Here is an 18,078-nt window from a genome sequence, read left to right as displayed (position 1 = left end):
TCCATTAGAGAAAGTAAAAAAACAGTGTTGTGCAGAAACTGAAGAACTAAAAAGACATACCACCTTGTTAACACGTTCCTAAAGTTTCCTGATTTTCTAGCAACGCCCAGAATCAACCAATAATAAAGCTCCTTTAACACGGATTATTTTGCACACGTAGAAAGTTTAGGCCCTCCAGTGCCAGCCACACAGGCTGCTGCATTGCATAGTGTACTACTAGTCGTTAAACCTATAAAATGGCCAATGCTAGTCCACTCCCTCTGTTCTATAATAATTGACGCTTTGAACAAGGTTGAGGTCAAACTTTTATAAATTTGACCATCAACAACTTTAAAAATATTTAGTTTAAAGAAACTAGAACAACATATATAAATTTATCTTTAAAGCACTATAATAAAAGTAAACACGTATTTATTTATTGTATATATTATAATAGAAAAATAAGATCAAAGATATATATTTTGTAGACCGTATCATTGTCCAAAACGTAAATTAAAATAAAACCGAAGGAGTATCTCTGTCAAAATAATAGTCCAATGAGAGGAGACCAGTTCGGACACTCAAAATGATCATCACGTCATCAAAAAGCGGCCGTCCAGGGACGAGGGGGGGTACCGTGGTCATTTGCCGCACCGCACGCTCCCCTCGCGAAGCGCCACCGCTTTTCAGCCAGCCGCCCCACGTGAAATTACCCCTCTACCCCCCACGCTCCCTCTCTCCTCCTCTTCCCCTCTCTCTCTCTCCTCCCCCGCTGTCCCGCAGCCTTTCCCAAATCTAGCCGCACGACGCACCAACCCACGCCCGAGCCAGAGCCAGGTCGCCGCGCCACCTCTTCGGCTTCGCCGCGCCGCCGCGAGCGGGCGGGGAGACTCCCCACCCCCGGTGAGTGCCCGCCCACGCAGATCCGCGCGGTTCTTTTTTTGTGGGGAGAGGCGGGCTGTTTTTTTCTTGCGGTTTGGTTTGGGATTTCTGAGGAGAGGGGGTTTCTGCCTTGGGTTGGGGGGGGGGGGGGGGGAGGATTTCAAATTCGGGAGCTTTTCGGTGGGAGGTTTCTTGGTTCTTGGTAATGCGGGGGGGGGGGGGGGGGGGTTCTTGCGGTTCTTGGGGTGGGCGGGAATTAGGGTTTCGTTGGTGGGGTTTTTTCATGGTGGCTAGGGTTTTTGGTCAGATGGAGCTTCGGTTGGTGATTTGGGTGTTTCTTTGTTCGGAATTGCAGGGAGGGAGAGGGCGGTTCGTTTATTGGATGAGCCGTGAGGAAATTGGGAGGAAGAAGGCGTGATGTTTACTCCGCAGGGGAAGGGGTGGACCGGGTGGTCGACGCCGGCTCCGGCGAACCAGCGGAGCGGTGGCGGCGCTCCCGCCGCGTCGGCGCCCCTTGGCAAGGGGAAAGGGACTACTCTGCGGGTCGCCGAACTGGAACAAGAGGTGTTTTTTTTTTAACCCAAATCCTGGCTTTTCTTTCTGTTCGTGGATGTAGCTTTTGAATTCCAATCTAGGGCCATGTTTCTTTGCTCACCAAATGCAATGTGCGGTTTTTCATGGCATGCTATCAGTCGATGAGAAGTGGAAGCAGTGAAATTGAGTGAACAAAAATATTAGTGTGCCTCGTGATTTCATTTTGAACCGTAAATCATTTGAACATTCCAATTTTCATTTATTTGTGCGAGGCCATTTCTGCACTTGCTAATGATTTAAATAACGTGGTTTCTTATGAACTGCTTAAGAAACAGAGCGCTGCCTAGGGTGCTACATTACATTGGTGTCATTCTTATGTCCTTTTAATAACTCTTCAGTCATGTTAATCTATTATTTGAATATAAAATAGGCTTGTAGAAACTACTGTAACAAGTAGTTAGGCATGCAAATACCTACGGAAGGTGGAATGTTTTATGTGATTGACTTCTATGTTCCATTATAAGCATTCGATCTAATATATATTTTTCTTCAGTTCTTATCTCTCTCAAGCTGGCTTCCTAAATCATATTTACTATAGTTGCACATCCATTTTCTTGTTTGATCATACCATTAGTAGTTATTTTCTTTTGTGTTCATGTCCGCAGTTACATGAATATCAGTACAATATGGGGCTGCTTTTGATTGAGAAAAAAGAGTGGACAGCCAAACTTGATGAAATCAATCAAGCGCTGACACAGAAAGAAGAGATTTTAAAGCGGGAACAAGCTGCCCATTTGAATGCCATATCAGAATACGAAAGGCGGGAGGAAAGCATGCGGAAAGCATTGGGTGTTGAGAAGCAATGCGTAACAGATGTATGTTATTCTCTAATAATTTCTTACTCTTGCTGTTTATCAGTATTTCCTAATATTCGTAATGCTGTTAACTGTTGATGACTAAGCAGTTTTTTGAATACTATACTGCATATACTGGTGATATCATATACTGGTGATATGTAAATTTTATCACAGTCATGAATCATGATGTAATAATATCTAATGGTCAAATGAATTGGTTGAATAATTTCTAGGTTATGGTTTCTCCAGCCAATAGTTTTTAACACTGCATTGTCCTTATGTTTATGTTTAACAGAAGTTCTATGTATCTGAGCACACAGCACTTGTCATCTGCAGTCCTTTAGCCTTCAGACCATGTACTTTTGAACGCTTCATTCTTGTTTCTTATCACTTCATATTTCTGAACTTTGCAGCTCGAAAAGGCACTGCGTGAAATTCGTGGAGAGATAGCCGAGGTTAAGTTTATGTCTGAGAAAAAGATAACTGATGCTCAATCCCTTGAGGCTAGTTTGGAGGAAAAAAGGTTGGAGATCGAGGGTAAGCTTCATGCTGCAGATGCAAAGCTTGCTGAGGCAAACCGTAAGAAATCTCAGGCTGACAGGGATTTAGAGGAGGTAGAAGCTCGTCAGCGTAGGCTGGAGAAGGAGAAGCTATACTTTGAAAATGAGTATGGCATTCTTGCCCGTTTTCCTTTGTCTGTGTGCTCTCTACTGTGCCAAGCAATTGATTATTGTATGTCATTGATATGTTTAGGAGGAAGGCAGGGGAGGACCGGATCAAGCGTCAGGAGGATTCATTACGTGACTGGGACAAAAAGCTTAAGGAAAGTCAGAATAGAATTCTTGATTTGCAGAGATCCCTAAATGATCGAGAGGAGAGAGCAAACGAGAATGACAAACTTTTCAAGATAAAGCAAGAAGAGTTGGAGGAAGCAAAAAAAGCTCTGGAGCATACTAAAGCTACACTCAAAATCAAAGAGGACGACATTAACAAACGACTAGCTGAATTACATTTACAAGAAAAGGTAATCCATATATCACTGAATGCCTTTTCCTTTATCCTCATTTCACATTATTACAAATTGATAGTGGAATTAAAATACATATCCTGTTTCTATTCGATTATAGGAAGCTGAATCAAAGAACAGGAAATTAGAAGAAAGAGAGAAAAAAATAGCTGAAAGGGAAGAAAAAGTCAGTGCAAGGGAAAAAGTAAGTATGATAGGCTAATATTGTGTTTCTTCTTCAATATAGTTATACACTTGATAGCAATGTCTAGACCATGTTGGATTGTTGGTTGTGTTTTGTTCTAGGTACCGTTTGGTAAACTCGATTTTGTGTTAAATATGTGGGTTTGATGTTTTATGTTCTCTGTTATTCAGCTTGTTCCCTGTTTTATGCATTCACTATTGCATAAAGTTGCTTATCAATTGGTGCTTTTATCTCTTTTGTGATCTCTTCTTTCAATATAACTAGCATCATGTCCGTGTGTTGCAATGACTCCTAAATAAATATACTATACTCTTTCATATAATTGTACCAACCAATTCTGTTGCAGGTTGGGCTTCAGAAGCTTCTTGAAGATCATAATGTGAAGCTTGAATCCAAAAGACGAGATTTTGATTTACAACTGGAGAATGAGAAGAAATCATTTGATGCAATGTTGGTACAGAAGGAAGCTGATTTGGTGCAGAGGGAAAAAGATGTCAGATCTTCAGAGGAGAAGCTTTCGAAAAAAGAACAAGTATTAAATGAAAGTAAGAAAAAATTGGAAGAATGGCAAAATGATCTTGATACAAAATCGAAAGCTCTGAAGAAGTGGGAGGAATCACTACAAAATGATGAGAAACAGTTATCGGAACAAAAGCTGCAGATTGAAAATGAAAGAGAGCAGGCTGAGATGTACAAAGTGGAGCTTGAGTGTTTGAAAGCCACAGTGGTTGCTGAAAAGGAGAAAATATTGCAAGAGCAGAACAATTTGAAACTTACAGAGGAAGAGAGGCAAGAGCACATCATGCTTACAGCACAACTGAAGAAAGAGATTGATGAATACAGAATGCGAAGCAACTCTCTTTCTGAGGAAACTGAAGATTTGAGGAAGCAGCGTCAGAAATTTGAAGAAGAGTGGGAGCAGCTGGATGAAAAAAGAACTCACTTGGAAGAGGAAGCCAAGAAACTGAACAATGAAAAGAAGAATCTAGAAAGGTGGCATGACAATGAAGAAAAAAGGCTAAAGGATAGAGAGGATGAGTTGGACAGAAAATACAAGGAGCAGGGGGAAAATCTCGCACTTAAGGAAAAATCCTTGATCGATAATATAGACCATCAGCGTTTGGAAAATGAGGAATTGCTAAAGAGAGAGCGTGCTGATCTTCAACGAAATTTGCAGCTCCATCGGCATGAATTGGAGATGGAGATGGAGAAAAAACAAGCGAGCAAAGAGAGAGAACTTGAAGAGAAGGAAAATGAGTTAAATAGGAAGATGGACTTTGTAGAAAATGAGCTCAAACGTGCAGCCGAATTGAATGAATCAAAGATTCAGAAGATACTATTGGAGAAAAAACAGCTGCAGAAGGAAAAGGAAGTTCTTGTGGAGGATAGGCAAAAACTGGAAACTGACAAGGCAGATATCAGAAGGGACATTGATAGTCTGAACACTCTCAGCAAGAGTCTGAAAGAGCGTAGAGAAGCATATAACAGGGACAGGAATAACCTCATCGATATATTTGAAAAGTACAAGGTGTGCAAAAATTGCGGGGTTATTATTTTTGAGGGCTTGGATGCCCTAGCTCTTAAAGATAGCACTGATATAGAATATCCTAGTCTTGCTGTTGAGGCGGATGATCGTTCCCCCAATCCTGACACCTTAGCCCAAGAGACCGGAGCACTTGTTAATTCAGGTGGCCGTTTATCATTGTTGCAGAAGTGTTCAAGGATTTTCAAGTTTTCTCCTAGGAAGAAGGCTGAGCAATCATCTGAACAGCAAGCAGTGAAGAACACAGACTTTGGTGCAAGACTAGAGGAAGCATCGCAGAGCGATGATGATTATGAGCCAACTCCTGTCTATCAGGTAGCCTATAACTCATTTGATGCTGAGGATCTCCCATCTGAGAGTGGGGCATTTGAGAATGAAGAATCTGAAAGGCAAGATATAGCAGATGACGTCCAGATGGAGTCTTCTCTTGGAGTTGCAGATAATTGTGTAGATATTCATGGAACTCAATCATTTGATGGCAACACGGACATGGTGGTGGACACAACTATTGTGGATGTTGACCAAAACGGGAAGGACTCGGCAGTGCTTCCCGTTGTAGATTTGGAGCCTGAAACATCAAAACAAGGACGGCGCCAACAAAACAGGAAGGGTAGAGCAAAAGGTGGTGTAAAACGGACACGGTCTGTTCTTGCGGTAGTTGAAGATGCTAAAGAAATACTTGGTGAGAATTTAGAAGTAAAAAAGGATGATGGCCAGGGAGATTCAGTTACTGTGGGTGGTACACGGAAGCGGCGCTTTGCTGGAGCCACAATCAGTGAGCAAGATGAGGACAGTGAAGCTCATTCTGAAAGTGTTTCACTTGGAGGGCAGCGCCGCAAGAGGCGCCAAACAGCTGCAGCAGTTACGCAAGCCCCAGGAGAAAAACGCTACAACCTCAGGCGCACCACAGTGTAAGTTTCTGTATTTATCCCACGTTTAATTTCTACTCAAGGTTATCATCCTTTTTTTAACTGACTTGTGGAGTAAATTGATTTCCTTTTTGCTTTATTTTGTTGGAAAGTGCAAATGCGGCAACTGCAGCCCAAACCAACAAAAAGAAAGCTGCGAAAAAAGGAAGTAAACAGACAGTAGAGGCTACCGCAGATGACACAGAAGGAACCTCAAAGGCTGAGGAACCTGCCACTGGGAGCAAAGGGGCCTCCCAATCAGCTGATGATGCATCTCAATTACCCGAGTACTCGCAGGTAAGATCCATTCTGCATTGTTTGCTATTCTGTATTTTATGTAATACTTTGAAAGGCTTTCAGTATCTTGGATGCATGCCTTTCTGGGTTGAGGCCAAGCTTTCTTTTTGGGTTTGTGTGGCATATACATTCAGGATCACAGCTAACTCGAAACTTGCTCTTGTTAGGCTGAAGCTGGTGACACACATGGCCCTGTAGAGGTCACTAGTGCAGAGGGGGTAGATATTGTGGATGGTATAGATGCAGCACCAGGTGCGATGCCTATGACACCATCAGGAAGTGAACTTGGAGCTGAACAGGATGATGAGGAGGACGATGACTCCGAAAGGCGGAACCAATCAATTGGGAAAAAGCTATGGTCTTTCTTCACTACATGACAATTGCAGAGGGCTACTGAATAGGTTATTTCTAGCGTTTCTGTTTTCGATTCATGACATGCCATTCTTGGAACTCTAGGTTGTGTGCTTGGTGATGATGATGATGTACTAGTAGATTTTCCCACTTCAATTATGTTCTCCCCCTGTAATTGAAATATATTTGTAGTAGACATAGCTTTGATGGGCGCTCACAGAAGTTAGCTTTTGAGAATGTACAATGGCGCGATGCCTGTAACTGTCAAGGGTTGAGGCTTGTAATTGTTGTTCATTTTGTTCCAGGATCAGTTTACGTCGTTGACCACCTTGCGAAGTTTGTGGCATTTGTCAACGCGGGAAGCTTTTTTTTTTTTCTCGTCCAGACGACCAGATTGTCTTCCATGTCTTTGTGCATCTTGAATTATAGGACTTTGTTGACTGGCAGTTCTTCAGCTTGTGAAATAGGGGGCTCAACAGTGGCATCCAGGATCAGTTAACATGCAAAGTTTGTGGCATTTGTTGACGCTGGAAGCATTTCCTTTTTCTCGTCCAGATGACCGGATTGTCTAGCATGTTCTTGTGCCTCTTGAATTAGAAGGCCCTTCTGTTGACTGGTAGTTGTGCAGCTTGTGCAATGTCTTATCAGTGCTACCTCCATCCCTCCCAGTAATACCTCTATTCCAGATTTTTAGGGGTAAACATGATTATTAAAAAAATATATGTAGATTTAAATGGAGATGTTGTGATTGGATGAGAAGTGTAATAGATAGAATTAAATAGAGTAAGTTTGTGATTGTATGAGAAATGGAAATATATGGTGTAATTGAACGGCGCAGAGCCACGAGTTGGAAAGAGAATGTTAGTGAAAAAAATATTATATTTTAAAATAAATTTTAAAGATTAAAAATTGCTATATTTGGCAGGAGTAGTGTATTTTTGGCTTGTATATACGTCAGCTGTCTGGGCCTTCCAATGGACGTCTGCTTTGATGCAAGCAATCGCCGGTCTTCTGGCTTACGCGGCTAAGGAATATCTATGCTGGACTCTTTGCCTTTGTCCCTAAGGCATGCTGTTCTGTTCTGTTGTGATATTTTCTTTTTCTTTCGAGACGGTTTGTTTGCAGCGTGTGCTCACTTTCATTTGGCGTATCTACGCTAGTCTAAAGCAAATGCATGTATGTCATACCCACAAGTAACTACAAATTCTCTTGACTTCACCTTTCAGTATACTAAATAAAAAAATTGTCTGTATTTCCAGCCATAAATTTCGCATAAACAAATCATATTTACCTTCTAAAAAAGAATAGTATTTCCAGAAGGAAAGCACATAGTACTTCACCAATCTTTTGCCCCAAAAAAAAAAAAAACAATTGAGAGCAACTCGGTGTCCCAGTCTAGTAGCTTTGTTTCTTGTGGCTACTTTGGAACGCAAAAAATCTCACAAAAAAATATTTTTCATATAAATCAGTTTAATACCTAAAGAACCCCAGGGGGAATTCCTCAGGAGTACGCCTAAAAATACATATGCATTGTTCCAATATTTATACGTGTTAATAAAATAAAATAAAATAAAAATACGTGTTAAATATCTCATTATCCCATGATTCTTACCAGGTTATAGCACTCCGTATAGCACTTTCGTATGGTGTTGTAATCGCTTCATTGTCCAATTTTATTTAGACGTAAGCAGGCAGTACTACTTATGTACAGGTGCGGAGAGTTGCATCGGGAGAAAAAGCCTACTATATGATAATTCGACGGATTTGCTGTTAAATCCGAGTTAACCAAACAGAAGCCGATCAGAGACCCAACCCTCCGCCGATGCGTCGAGAAGAAGCCTCCGCCGCCGCCGCCGAGGCTGGGACCCCGCGCTCACCGGACCTCCACGACCTCTCCGACGACTCCGACTACGCCGCCGCCGCCGCCGCGTCCTCCAGTCACTCGGTGCGCCTCTCTCCCCCACCACTCGTGTGCTTCCTGCCGTTCCCCGTTCGCCTCGCCTCGCTTGCTCCCGACGCGAGCGCGCGATTCGGTCGCGGCGCGAGCGAATTCGCTCGATTAGGTCGATGATTTTTGTTGGGAGGTTTTGGGGGGATTTGGGATCCCGCTGCTCATCAGATGTTGTTGGGGCATCGGGGTTCGGGGGTAGTGCTCTAGTTCCGCACGTAACTAGTTCGGCAGCTGTCACCTCTTCCTCCGTACATTGATTGGTTTTATTGGTTGGGTGGGTGTGTGCGTGCTATGGATGGCGATGAATGATAGCCTATGTTGTGTTCCCAATTAGGATTGAATTGACGTTCGTTTGGTTGGGTGAACTGAATTTGGTGTTTGTTTGGTGATCGAAGGCGATGCGGAGCGATCTGGTGGATCAAGGGTCGGGCGAGACGGCGAAGGTGGATGTGGTGTACGAGAAGGAGCGTGTGACGATCCACCCGACGCAGTATGGCTCCGGCCGGATCAGCGGGAAGCTGCGCCTCTACTTGCAGCAGGGCTCCCTGTTCCTGGTGAGTTAGAACCCCAGTTAGTCTGAATTGTTGATTGTTGATGAATTTGTGGTAGGTTTTGATATTATTGTTACCACATTTGCTGTGAGGATTGAACCATGGTCCTTTTGGCTTGATGGCCAGGGCATTCGTGTTGCTACTTGAATTATATGTTGGTTGGCTTATATATCTTTGCTTATCATTGTACTCCATATATGCTAATGATACAATATGCTACTATTCCTGCATAGACGTTCCTTCCACATTTTCTGCTAAATGTCTGATATTAGAACAAGAGAACTGAAATTGAAAATCCATATGATTGTTGTTGGTTGGCACCTGAATATGGTTTTGTTACACATGACATGTTATCATATTGGTACTCAAGTTGCTTAATTTTCTTCTTCATTTGCTTATGTCTTTGTTCAAATCTGTGTGACAGAGTTGGGAGCCAAATGAGGGAGTTGATTCTTTATCAAGCAATTCAGCTACCATGGAAATAGAAAAATGTAGGAACAACACAATATATTTCTTTTGTCATACTTGGTAATTGAAGTGCAGCAGTGATTACACTTGACTCTTTCTTTACTTGCCTGACTATGTACAGATAGAAACCTGTACACTATAAAGGCCTTGCCATTAAGTGATGTACGCTTCATCCGTAAGCACACCCCGACATTTGGATTCGAGTACATAATCATTGTTCTCTCATCAGGTGAAGTACTCTTCTAGTTGTTTGCTTTCTTGTGGTTAGTTTGAAACTTTTTGGAATTTCTATAGTCACGGTGATCACTGATCACATTAGCTTTTAGGTACTTTATCTTACAGGCTCATTGCATTTCTGCTTCTTCTAGCTACATAATACACATGCTGACAAAAATGAAAAAAAATGATTTATTGTATTGATGTATCTTTTCAAGTTTTGCAGGATTGGCTTTTCCTCCATTCTATTTCTACAATGGTGGGCTTCGTGAATTGTTTGCGACACTAAAGAAGCATGTTTTTATTATCAGGTTTTCTTTCTGGGTTCTCTCTAATTAAATAATTAGTCAAGCTGTCCCTTGTTTGTTAGTGCCTAAATTGCTCATTCCTGGAAATGCAAAAATTGCTATCTGGGTTATGAGTGGACTATAAGTGAAATCTACATACAACAAATCTACCAAGTATATCCATAACTGGATTTTCAAAGCACTTTTTTTTTCCTTCTATATGATAGGATACTGTCATAAATATCTAATATTTATGATCTAATTAACCTACACTTGGGAAGATGCTTCACTGGACATTTCAACATATGTAGGAGTGTTTAGTAACTCAGCCTACAGAAAACTAATTAAGTAATGGAGCATTAGAGTGTCATACTACAACCAATCAAATGTTTACAGAAGTATCTTTTGCTGCATATATGATTGGATTTTCTCTACTCTATCTCAAGGTCGGACGATGATCCTAATGTATTTCTTGTCAACGACTTTCAAGATCCTCTACAGGTATGTTATTATACTTTCTTGTAGCCAGACCCATAATTTCTTTAAGACCACCATGCCCTCAATAGAAACTTTACTGTCCTTGGGAATATGCAAAACAATCCTTTTAGTAGGAGTCCCTTGTAAAGCTATATAGTCATCTTTGTTTAGAAGTCCATGTTCTGGCCTATGTCTTGCATAAGTTTAACTTAGAACGATTACTTACCCATGAACCTCAAATCCACTTATTTTGATGCCTTATAGAAAAGTTTGTCATCACTGGAGCTTCCTGGTGTTGCCACCGTAGCAAATGCCATGTCACGACAGAACTCACTCAGTTTCACTAGTTCAGTTGATGAAGCCGGACATGGGAGTGATGCCAAACATGGGGCATCTTCTAGCATGACTGAATATGTCTCAAAGCAAAAGCACAGATCGAATGATCCTGGTCGTGATCTTTCTATCCAAGTACTGGAGAAATTTTCTCTGGTTACAAAGTTTGCACGAGATACCACGTCAAGTCTTTTTCGGGAAAACCACAGTAGTGGTGGTCATACTTATGGAAGGCAGCAGCAAGAATATGTTTTGGACAACAGAGCAAATGATAAGTACAAAGATCAGCAAATAACACCAGATAAGGATTCTTTGCTGTCAGATTCAATGGAGGTAACCATATCTTTTTTTCTGTTGTTCTTTGTTATTCGTCCACTACAAATTTGGAAGAGAGCAACAACAGAACAACTTTTTGAAGCATTCACAAGTCATGGAGACAAGCCTTTAAATTTTACTGTTATGGTTAATTCATTTTTATTCTAATTTTTTTTGTCTGAAAACAGTAGGGGATGCACCTGCGATATATATAAAAGAATAAGTAATACATACAGAGAGAGTAAAACTAAAATACAATTTCATATTCACAATTAGGATTAAGGCCATCTGTAATGAGAAGAAACCTAAGCTAAACTAGTATTATCTTCTGTCATCTGCTCATGTTCAAAACCATTATCTGCCAACTTCCTTTCTATTACTAGAGGTAGTATTAGATGTATCTTCTATGTATTATTTAGCACATATTTGTTGTCACTTTAGTTGGAAAACTTAAAAAAAAAAATGATTTTTTAAATAAAAAATAGTCAGTTTTTTTCTTCTGACCCCTGGTACTGTCCAAAGCTATTACAATTTTGCATACTGCAATGTGTGTAACATCAGTTTCCTTGATCTTGGCAGTCTAATAAAATTCTAGCGTGGGGAAAACCAAGAGAACAACCGTTGAGTGTTGATGAGGTATTGAATTCTCTGAGCACTTATTTTACATATCTGTCCCCTTATGTTCAAGTGCTCTATGGTGCTAAAATTCCATGTGCTATTATTCTGCTTAGCGTTGCAGTTCAAATAATTACTAGATCTGTAACTCAATCCACAAGATACATCAGTTGTCTAACCTCTAACATACAATTGGATGAGTTCAACATTTGATTTCGGATGTATTTACTATCACAGTAAAGTATTATGATCCTCAAGACAGTCATATTTCTGTTCAATCTTGTGACCTTTGATATTTAAACCTCTTGTTTCTTGGAGTCATTATGTCTTTGGCTCAGACTCTAGTAATATGCCTTGGGGCTTCAAGCAAGCTAAGAAATCCTGCAGGATTTTAGTGGAACTCAGGAACTGTTGCCTCATAATTTGCAAGCCATGCTTCTCCTGGCAGGAGAATTAGCCTTTAGCAGATACTGTATATTTGATACTAACAACTTGTTTTCTGGAGGTATAAATAGATTGAAAGAGATAGTTACATGGAAAATTATTCCTTTTATCCAGTAAACCTCTAGTTATCTGATCATGTCAAGCAGAGGAGCATTGTGCTGGATACACACATGAAATATTGTGCTGCACACACTTCCATTAGTGAAAAGATTTGTTTTACCAAATGGTAGTTTGACCTTTTTTTTCAACTCAACGGAAGGCTAAGATTTAGTCTGGCATTTTACATTAATTAAGAACTGTATGAGTTTACGCTGCACATAATGTCTTTAGTTTCATGGATCTTCGCCACCAACCATCTAATAATTATCATGTATTGATCATGCTGTACCACTGTTCCTCTCAGAAACGTCTTATGTTTGTCTGAAATTTTTATTGCACAGTGGAGATCCTTCTTAGATCCTGAAGGTAGAGTTATGGATTCGAAGACGCTGAGGAAAAAGGTTTTCTATGGAGGGATTGACCATGTTCTGAGAAAAGAGGTTTTATACTTAACCTTGATTTGCTATAACCACTCAACAAGGCATTCTTGTACATGAGTTCTGATGTTTAATATGTAGGTCTGGAAATTCCTGTTGGGGTATCATGAATACGATTCAACATATGCCGAGAGGGAATATCTTGCTGTCATGAAAAGAACAGAATATGAAGCCATAAAATCCCAGTGGAAGGTCAGTCAAGGTTCATAGGTTCAATGTGCTGCAATTCAGTGTGCTTATTAATGCTGGCTAGGACATGCTACTACCATATATATTGAGTATATTTTTAAAGTAGAGCTCAAGTGATGTAGACTGTCATTTGCTTTTGCTCAGTTTTGTTAGATCTGCGGTATGTGATTTTGCTTGATGGGAGCAATGTTTCTGGACATATGATTATCCATTTGCTGTTCTCTTTATCCCTAAGATCATGCTGATAGTTTGCAGTAGTAACATTACAAATGTTAAGACACTTTCAGCTGTTCGTCATAACAACAATTCATGATTCTTTTACATTATGGCATACATTACTCATCTTTTACATGACTATTCATGAATCATGATTCTTCTTGATATATTATTTGCAGAGTATTTCGTCCACACAAGCTAAAAGATTTACCAAGTTTAGGGAAAGAAAAGGCCTTATCGACAAAGATGTGGTATGAATTTGTCTACTTTTTTTTCTATCTGAACTTTTCCTCCTTATTTCCATTTTAGCTTCCTCTCTGACCACTTTTTATTTTTAACTGATATCCAAACTGATCACTTGTTTTAACTGTTCTTTGGATATCAAGGTGAGGACAGATAGATCAGTTCCATATTATGAAGGAGATGACAATCAAAATGTTCTTGTGCTACGGGATATCCTGTTGACGTATTCCTTCTATAATTTCGACCTTGGCTATTGCCAAGTAAGTTTGCACGTTCTATTACCCTTCACCCGCAATTATCCAACATCAGCTGATGACGAAAACTGCCTGCCAGTTTAAGTCATTTAAGTGAAAAACACTGCATTTGCTAGAAAGCTTCCACTAGATCACATAACCCTGATTCTTGTTAAATATAAGGAATGTATACATGCTGAATCACAAGGCACTGCAGAATATTCATTTGTTTTGTAGCCATATTATTACAAGTGACAGGGTTAATCATGCTACACTAAATATTTAGACCTATAAAGCATGAAATTTCGTTGTCTAGGTTTCTTTGTTTGTTTGCTCATGCAGCGAGCGCTCTTTCTTCCAGGGAATGAGTGATTTTCTGGCACCTATACTTTATGTGATGGAGGATGAGTCTGAGTCATTTTGGTGCTTTGCAATTTTGATGGAACGACTAGGAGCCAATTTTAACCGTGATCAGAATGGCATGCATGCTCAGTTACTTGCATTATCCAAGGTATTTTAGAATTTTCCATTCTTCGAGTAGATAAGCAGTATCATAGTATCACAATAGAATTTTTGTTAATCCGCATATCCTGTGCAAATCTTGCAAAACCGTTGTGCTTAAGTCATATCGATTGATTATGTGTGTATCATTTGTTATATGGCTTCATTAATTGCCTTCAATCATGAGATGTGGCCTTCGATATTATGCCAAAAATACATATTATATAGATTGTAAAAAAATGTTCAAGTGACAGCAGTTCATGTTTATACTTCTTAAACGGCATAAAAAAATCCCCTCTTTAGTTTTCATAACTTTTCATTATTCCTTATTACTGCCTTCAATCCTTACCATGTTATGATTATCCATTATACAAATGTGTCTGACAAACACTGCCAGCTTAGGTGTCAGAATAACTACTTTTATCAATATAGGAGTATTATACTTTTTGTGACTGCACAATACTAAATTTATGTGAAATTTTCTATGTACCTCATGCAGCTCGTGGAGCTTCTTGATCCTCAGTTACATAACTATTTTCGGAAGAACGACTGCTTAAACTACTTTTTCTGTTTTCGTTGGGTTCTTATACAATTCAAAAGGTAATATTTCTATCTTTCCCTATTTGACTTGTATGCATTTTGCACCTTAAACAGAAAATCTAAGTTTTCGTCTTTAGCTTTGTAACACTATATTGCTATGTTCTAGTTCCCTGCAGAGCCCATTATCTTATATAGAATCCATAAAAAATATTGAAATCTAGATGATGAATTAATGAAATTCTCTGTAGCTCCAATATTTAGCTACATTAAGCAAATCTAATTCCTCCAAAATGTTCTCCCGAAAATGGAGGTGCATTTTGTGTCTAAGAATTAGTGACACGGATTTTCACCAAAGATTTTGCCTAGAAGCATGTTTCATTGTTCACACCTTTTGGGCTGTATACAGACTGTATGATAGTACGGTGCTGTCACGTATATCGGGTAAAAACCACAGGCTAGTAGGACCAGTACCTTCAAGTTACCGTATTAGTTGGTCGGTTGGTCCAATGGCATCAATCATCACGCAACAATTTTGAAAGTTTATGAGCTATTCCTTCCTTTATTAACAACAAACTGCTTATGAGCTGGTGCTCAACTGAAACCTGTAAACTTTTGACATGAATTCAAACCTGGGTTAACCTGCAATACCAGCACCAGTGGTAACTTGTCTAGAAGTTAATTATCTTCTGCTATCTACTATACGATTTTAATTACATTAGTTTGCTAAGAAATTTTACACTGCATCATTAATGCAGTACTCCCCACCCAAGCACTTGTAGAGGAAAATGCAGCCTGCACTCCATCCCCTCTAATAGTCTAATTAAGTTACTCCAATTTCTTATGGATTGCAGGGAGTTCAGTTTCGATCAAATCATGCTGCTGTGGGAAGTTCTGTGGACACATTATTGGTCAGAACATTTCCACCTCTACTTATGCGTCGCGATCCTGAAAAGGTACCGGTCGCGGATAATAGGAGAGCAGATGGATTTCGACACCCTTCTCAAGTTCATCAATGAGCTCAGTGGCGAGATAAATCTTGACCGGGCAATTCAGGACGCAGAGGCATTATGTGATCAGGCAGGCCCTAACGGGGCTGCCTGCATTCCTCCTGGAACCCCGCCTTCTATGCCCATCGAGACGGACGGTGGCCTCTACGTACAACAAGACGAGGTCATGTGAGATACCGGCGATTTAGTGGTCACCTCATACGACAACTGCCATAGAAAGCATTGCACTGGTTTCCATAATTCCATTGGGTGCTTGGTACGTTGGTATATATAAATTATAAAGGTGATCAAAATAATGAAATCTGGCTGTTGTATATATGTACGTTGAAATATCAGTTCTCGATGAACCCAACAATAGTTAACACAAGTCTCTTTTTTTTGCTTAATGGAAATGGATTGTCTTTTAGACGCCTATGTTTGGCTTCACTGCGTAAATATATAATATTATGTCACGTGATACTTATCAACTGGCAAAGTTTTGCAGTTGGGTATTTGGATACCAGTAAAATCGACTGTCTGAGTACGATTTATAGCCTTCAAGGCTGTTTGGACTGAAGTGATGTTGAGCACGTAATTCGTTTGTTTCACATATCCTCCAGTTCTCTGCTCAACTATAATCCAGCAAACCTGCGAGCTGAATGAACACAAAGCGACCTTGTGAATTTGTGATATTAACGGCCATTAATTTTATGTGGCTCTGTATAGCTTAGCCTGCATAAAACCGTGATGATATTGTTTTCGTACGTGTCTTCCTCTCGCGTGATAATCACTCTGTTGGGAAACACCACATCCACACGTTGGAATTCTAAATTCGTTTCCTTTGCATCATTGCACGAATTGGGATCACATGCAGTTTCATTGCACCAATCTTTATAATTTGTGCTTTGCTCTATAAGACCACCCTATGTTTGATATGAATAAATAAAAGACCCAACAAAACACACAAAGTAACATAGGCTAGAGGTAAACACTAATAACGCGATAATGAAATCGTGGATGTGGGACTGCACCCACTATTGAATCTTTTTAAGGATGTGTTAGAGACAACCTGTTTTTTTCTTAAAGATAATGTAAGTTTTTATTGAACTCAGTTAATTACATTAAGGTGATATAATTTTTTTAGAACACTTTCAGCCTTTGCATTACTAAAATGCACAAAGCCAAGCATATAAAACCACACTCAAAAAGAAAAAAAATGACATGGAGCGTTGAGAATAAAGAAATTCTTGGAGCTATCATTTTCCTCTAGCATTAATAAAATTCATTGGTATTAAGAAAAACTTCTTGTGGGAAGGTTGGCTAGAGATTTCTTGGAAAAAGACCAGCCCCTGCGAAGGCAACAGTCTATAACGAGGAATGAGTGGAGGCGAGCCCGGATCCAGAGATAGATGGATGAATGGTGTCGATTCAAGGGTTTTTTCTATTAATTGAGAATTAAAATGTAAGTAAATAGTCGAGTGCTATTGAGGGCCATCAATCCAAAGACTAAATCGTCACCCATGAACAACTCCTTGGCCCCCTCCTTCAAAAGCTCGGAGTATTAAGAGCCACCAATCCTTACGACTAGATCGTCATTTATATCTCTAAGTAAAAAACTACTTGACCACCTTCTCCAAATGTAGACATGCCGCAACCACATCCAAACACACCGCATTCACTAGATCCGCTGCATATGGTAGGTGTTAGTGTGTCTTCGGTGTATTTTTTTTTTAAAAAAAAAAGAGAGGAAAAGAACACAAACTGTGGGGAAATATGTTGCGTCAAATGATTTTTTTTCTTCTAAGTTCAAACATGAAAAGAAAGATCAACAATATCAAGAAACTGAAACTGCCCTCAAAACTCGTGAAACATTGCTAGCCCCACATCCACACGAGCTAAACGCTTCGCTTGCCTTTAGGAACAAAGCGGAATCTTAGGTTGGATCTCTCGGTCTGTTCAAGGGGCTACACTGTAACCATCTATCCATCCATGAACCCCCGACAAGCAATCACGCAGAAGTTCAGTGTCCGGGCAAGATTTTATCACCCTGCCCCACAAAACATTCTTTCTCCTCTTCTTGTCATGGCAATGCACATCTTTTCTCGAGAAATTCATCTCCCTTTCCCTCTTGTCGCCGTCGTCAGATGAGCTGAAATTCAGAGCTTTTTTTCAGGGGAAATTTCAGAGTTCGTTCAGAGTAAATTGCTGGTGGCTGGATATGTAATGTGTTGTGACGACGCACTATGACTATGCTGTTTAAAAATGAGAATCGTGGACTATATAATGGCGAATAATTAGAGGTTTGATTGTGAGCTTCCAGCTCGGAAGGCAACTGACAACTTATTAAAGAATTTCCTTTTGGGAGGAACTAACTTGTTAAACCAAAGACATCTCAAGCAGCAGCAGTATTAAACT

The 18,078-nt window shown here is 40.0% G+C and overlaps 2 protein-coding genes across 2 annotated transcripts; both read left to right on the top strand.

The window, feature by feature from the left end:
- The first annotated feature begins 722 nt into the window (after window positions 1-722).
- Window positions 723-6,872, top strand: LOC127763696 (nuclear matrix constituent protein 1a). The gene is made up of 9 exons (XM_052288477.1): window positions 723-882; window positions 1,217-1,425; window positions 2,061-2,270; window positions 2,666-2,919; window positions 3,006-3,276; window positions 3,380-3,463; window positions 3,810-5,917; window positions 6,028-6,211; window positions 6,379-6,872. The coding sequence occupies exons 2-9, from the start codon at window positions 1,279-1,281 to the stop codon at window positions 6,586-6,588; spliced, it is 3,468 nt and encodes a 1,155-aa protein (XP_052144437.1). The 5' UTR covers window positions 723-882; window positions 1,217-1,278; the 3' UTR covers window positions 6,589-6,872.
- A 1,397-nt stretch (window positions 6,873-8,269) lies between these two features.
- On the top strand, window positions 8,270-16,151 carry LOC127763697 (uncharacterized). The gene is made up of 15 exons (XM_052288478.1): window positions 8,270-8,507; window positions 8,909-9,067; window positions 9,489-9,555; window positions 9,654-9,761; window positions 9,975-10,059; window positions 10,482-10,536; window positions 10,777-11,178; window positions 11,740-11,796; window positions 12,660-12,758; window positions 12,837-12,947; window positions 13,340-13,411; window positions 13,547-13,663; window positions 13,998-14,147; window positions 14,637-14,737; window positions 15,529-16,151. The coding sequence occupies exons 1-15, from the start codon at window positions 8,385-8,387 to the stop codon at window positions 15,854-15,856; spliced, it is 2,034 nt and encodes a 677-aa protein (XP_052144438.1). The 5' UTR covers window positions 8,270-8,384; the 3' UTR covers window positions 15,857-16,151.
- Window positions 16,152-18,078: the final 1,927 nt, after the last annotated feature.

The sequence above is a fragment of the Oryza glaberrima genome, chromosome 2 (assembly GCF_000147395.1).
Source record: "Oryza glaberrima chromosome 2, OglaRS2, whole genome shotgun sequence".
NCBI lineage: Eukaryota > Viridiplantae > Streptophyta > Magnoliopsida > Poales > Poaceae > Oryza > Oryza glaberrima.
This window is presented reverse-complemented; position numbering and strand designations above follow the sequence as displayed.

Coding starts and splice junctions, on each gene's coding strand:
- LOC127763696 (XM_052288477.1), top strand. CDS start 1,279: ATGTTTACTCCGCAGGGGAAGGGGTGGACCGGGTGGTCGACGCCGGCT. Junction 3,277..3,379: donor AATTACATTTACAAGAAAAG/GTAATCCATATA, acceptor ATTCGATTATAG/GAAGCTGAATCAAAGAACAG. Junction 5,918..6,027: donor AACCTCAGGCGCACCACAGT/GTAAGTTTCTGT, acceptor TTTGTTGGAAAG/TGCAAATGCGGCAACTGCAG.
- LOC127763697 (XM_052288478.1), top strand. CDS start 8,385: ATGCGTCGAGAAGAAGCCTCCGCCGCCGCCGCCGAGGCTGGGACCCCG. Junction 9,762..9,974: donor AATCATTGTTCTCTCATCAG/GTGAAGTACTCT, acceptor CAAGTTTTGCAG/GATTGGCTTTTCCTCCATTC. Junction 13,664..13,997: donor TCGACCTTGGCTATTGCCAA/GTAAGTTTGCAC, acceptor TCTTTCTTCCAG/GGAATGAGTGATTTTCTGGC.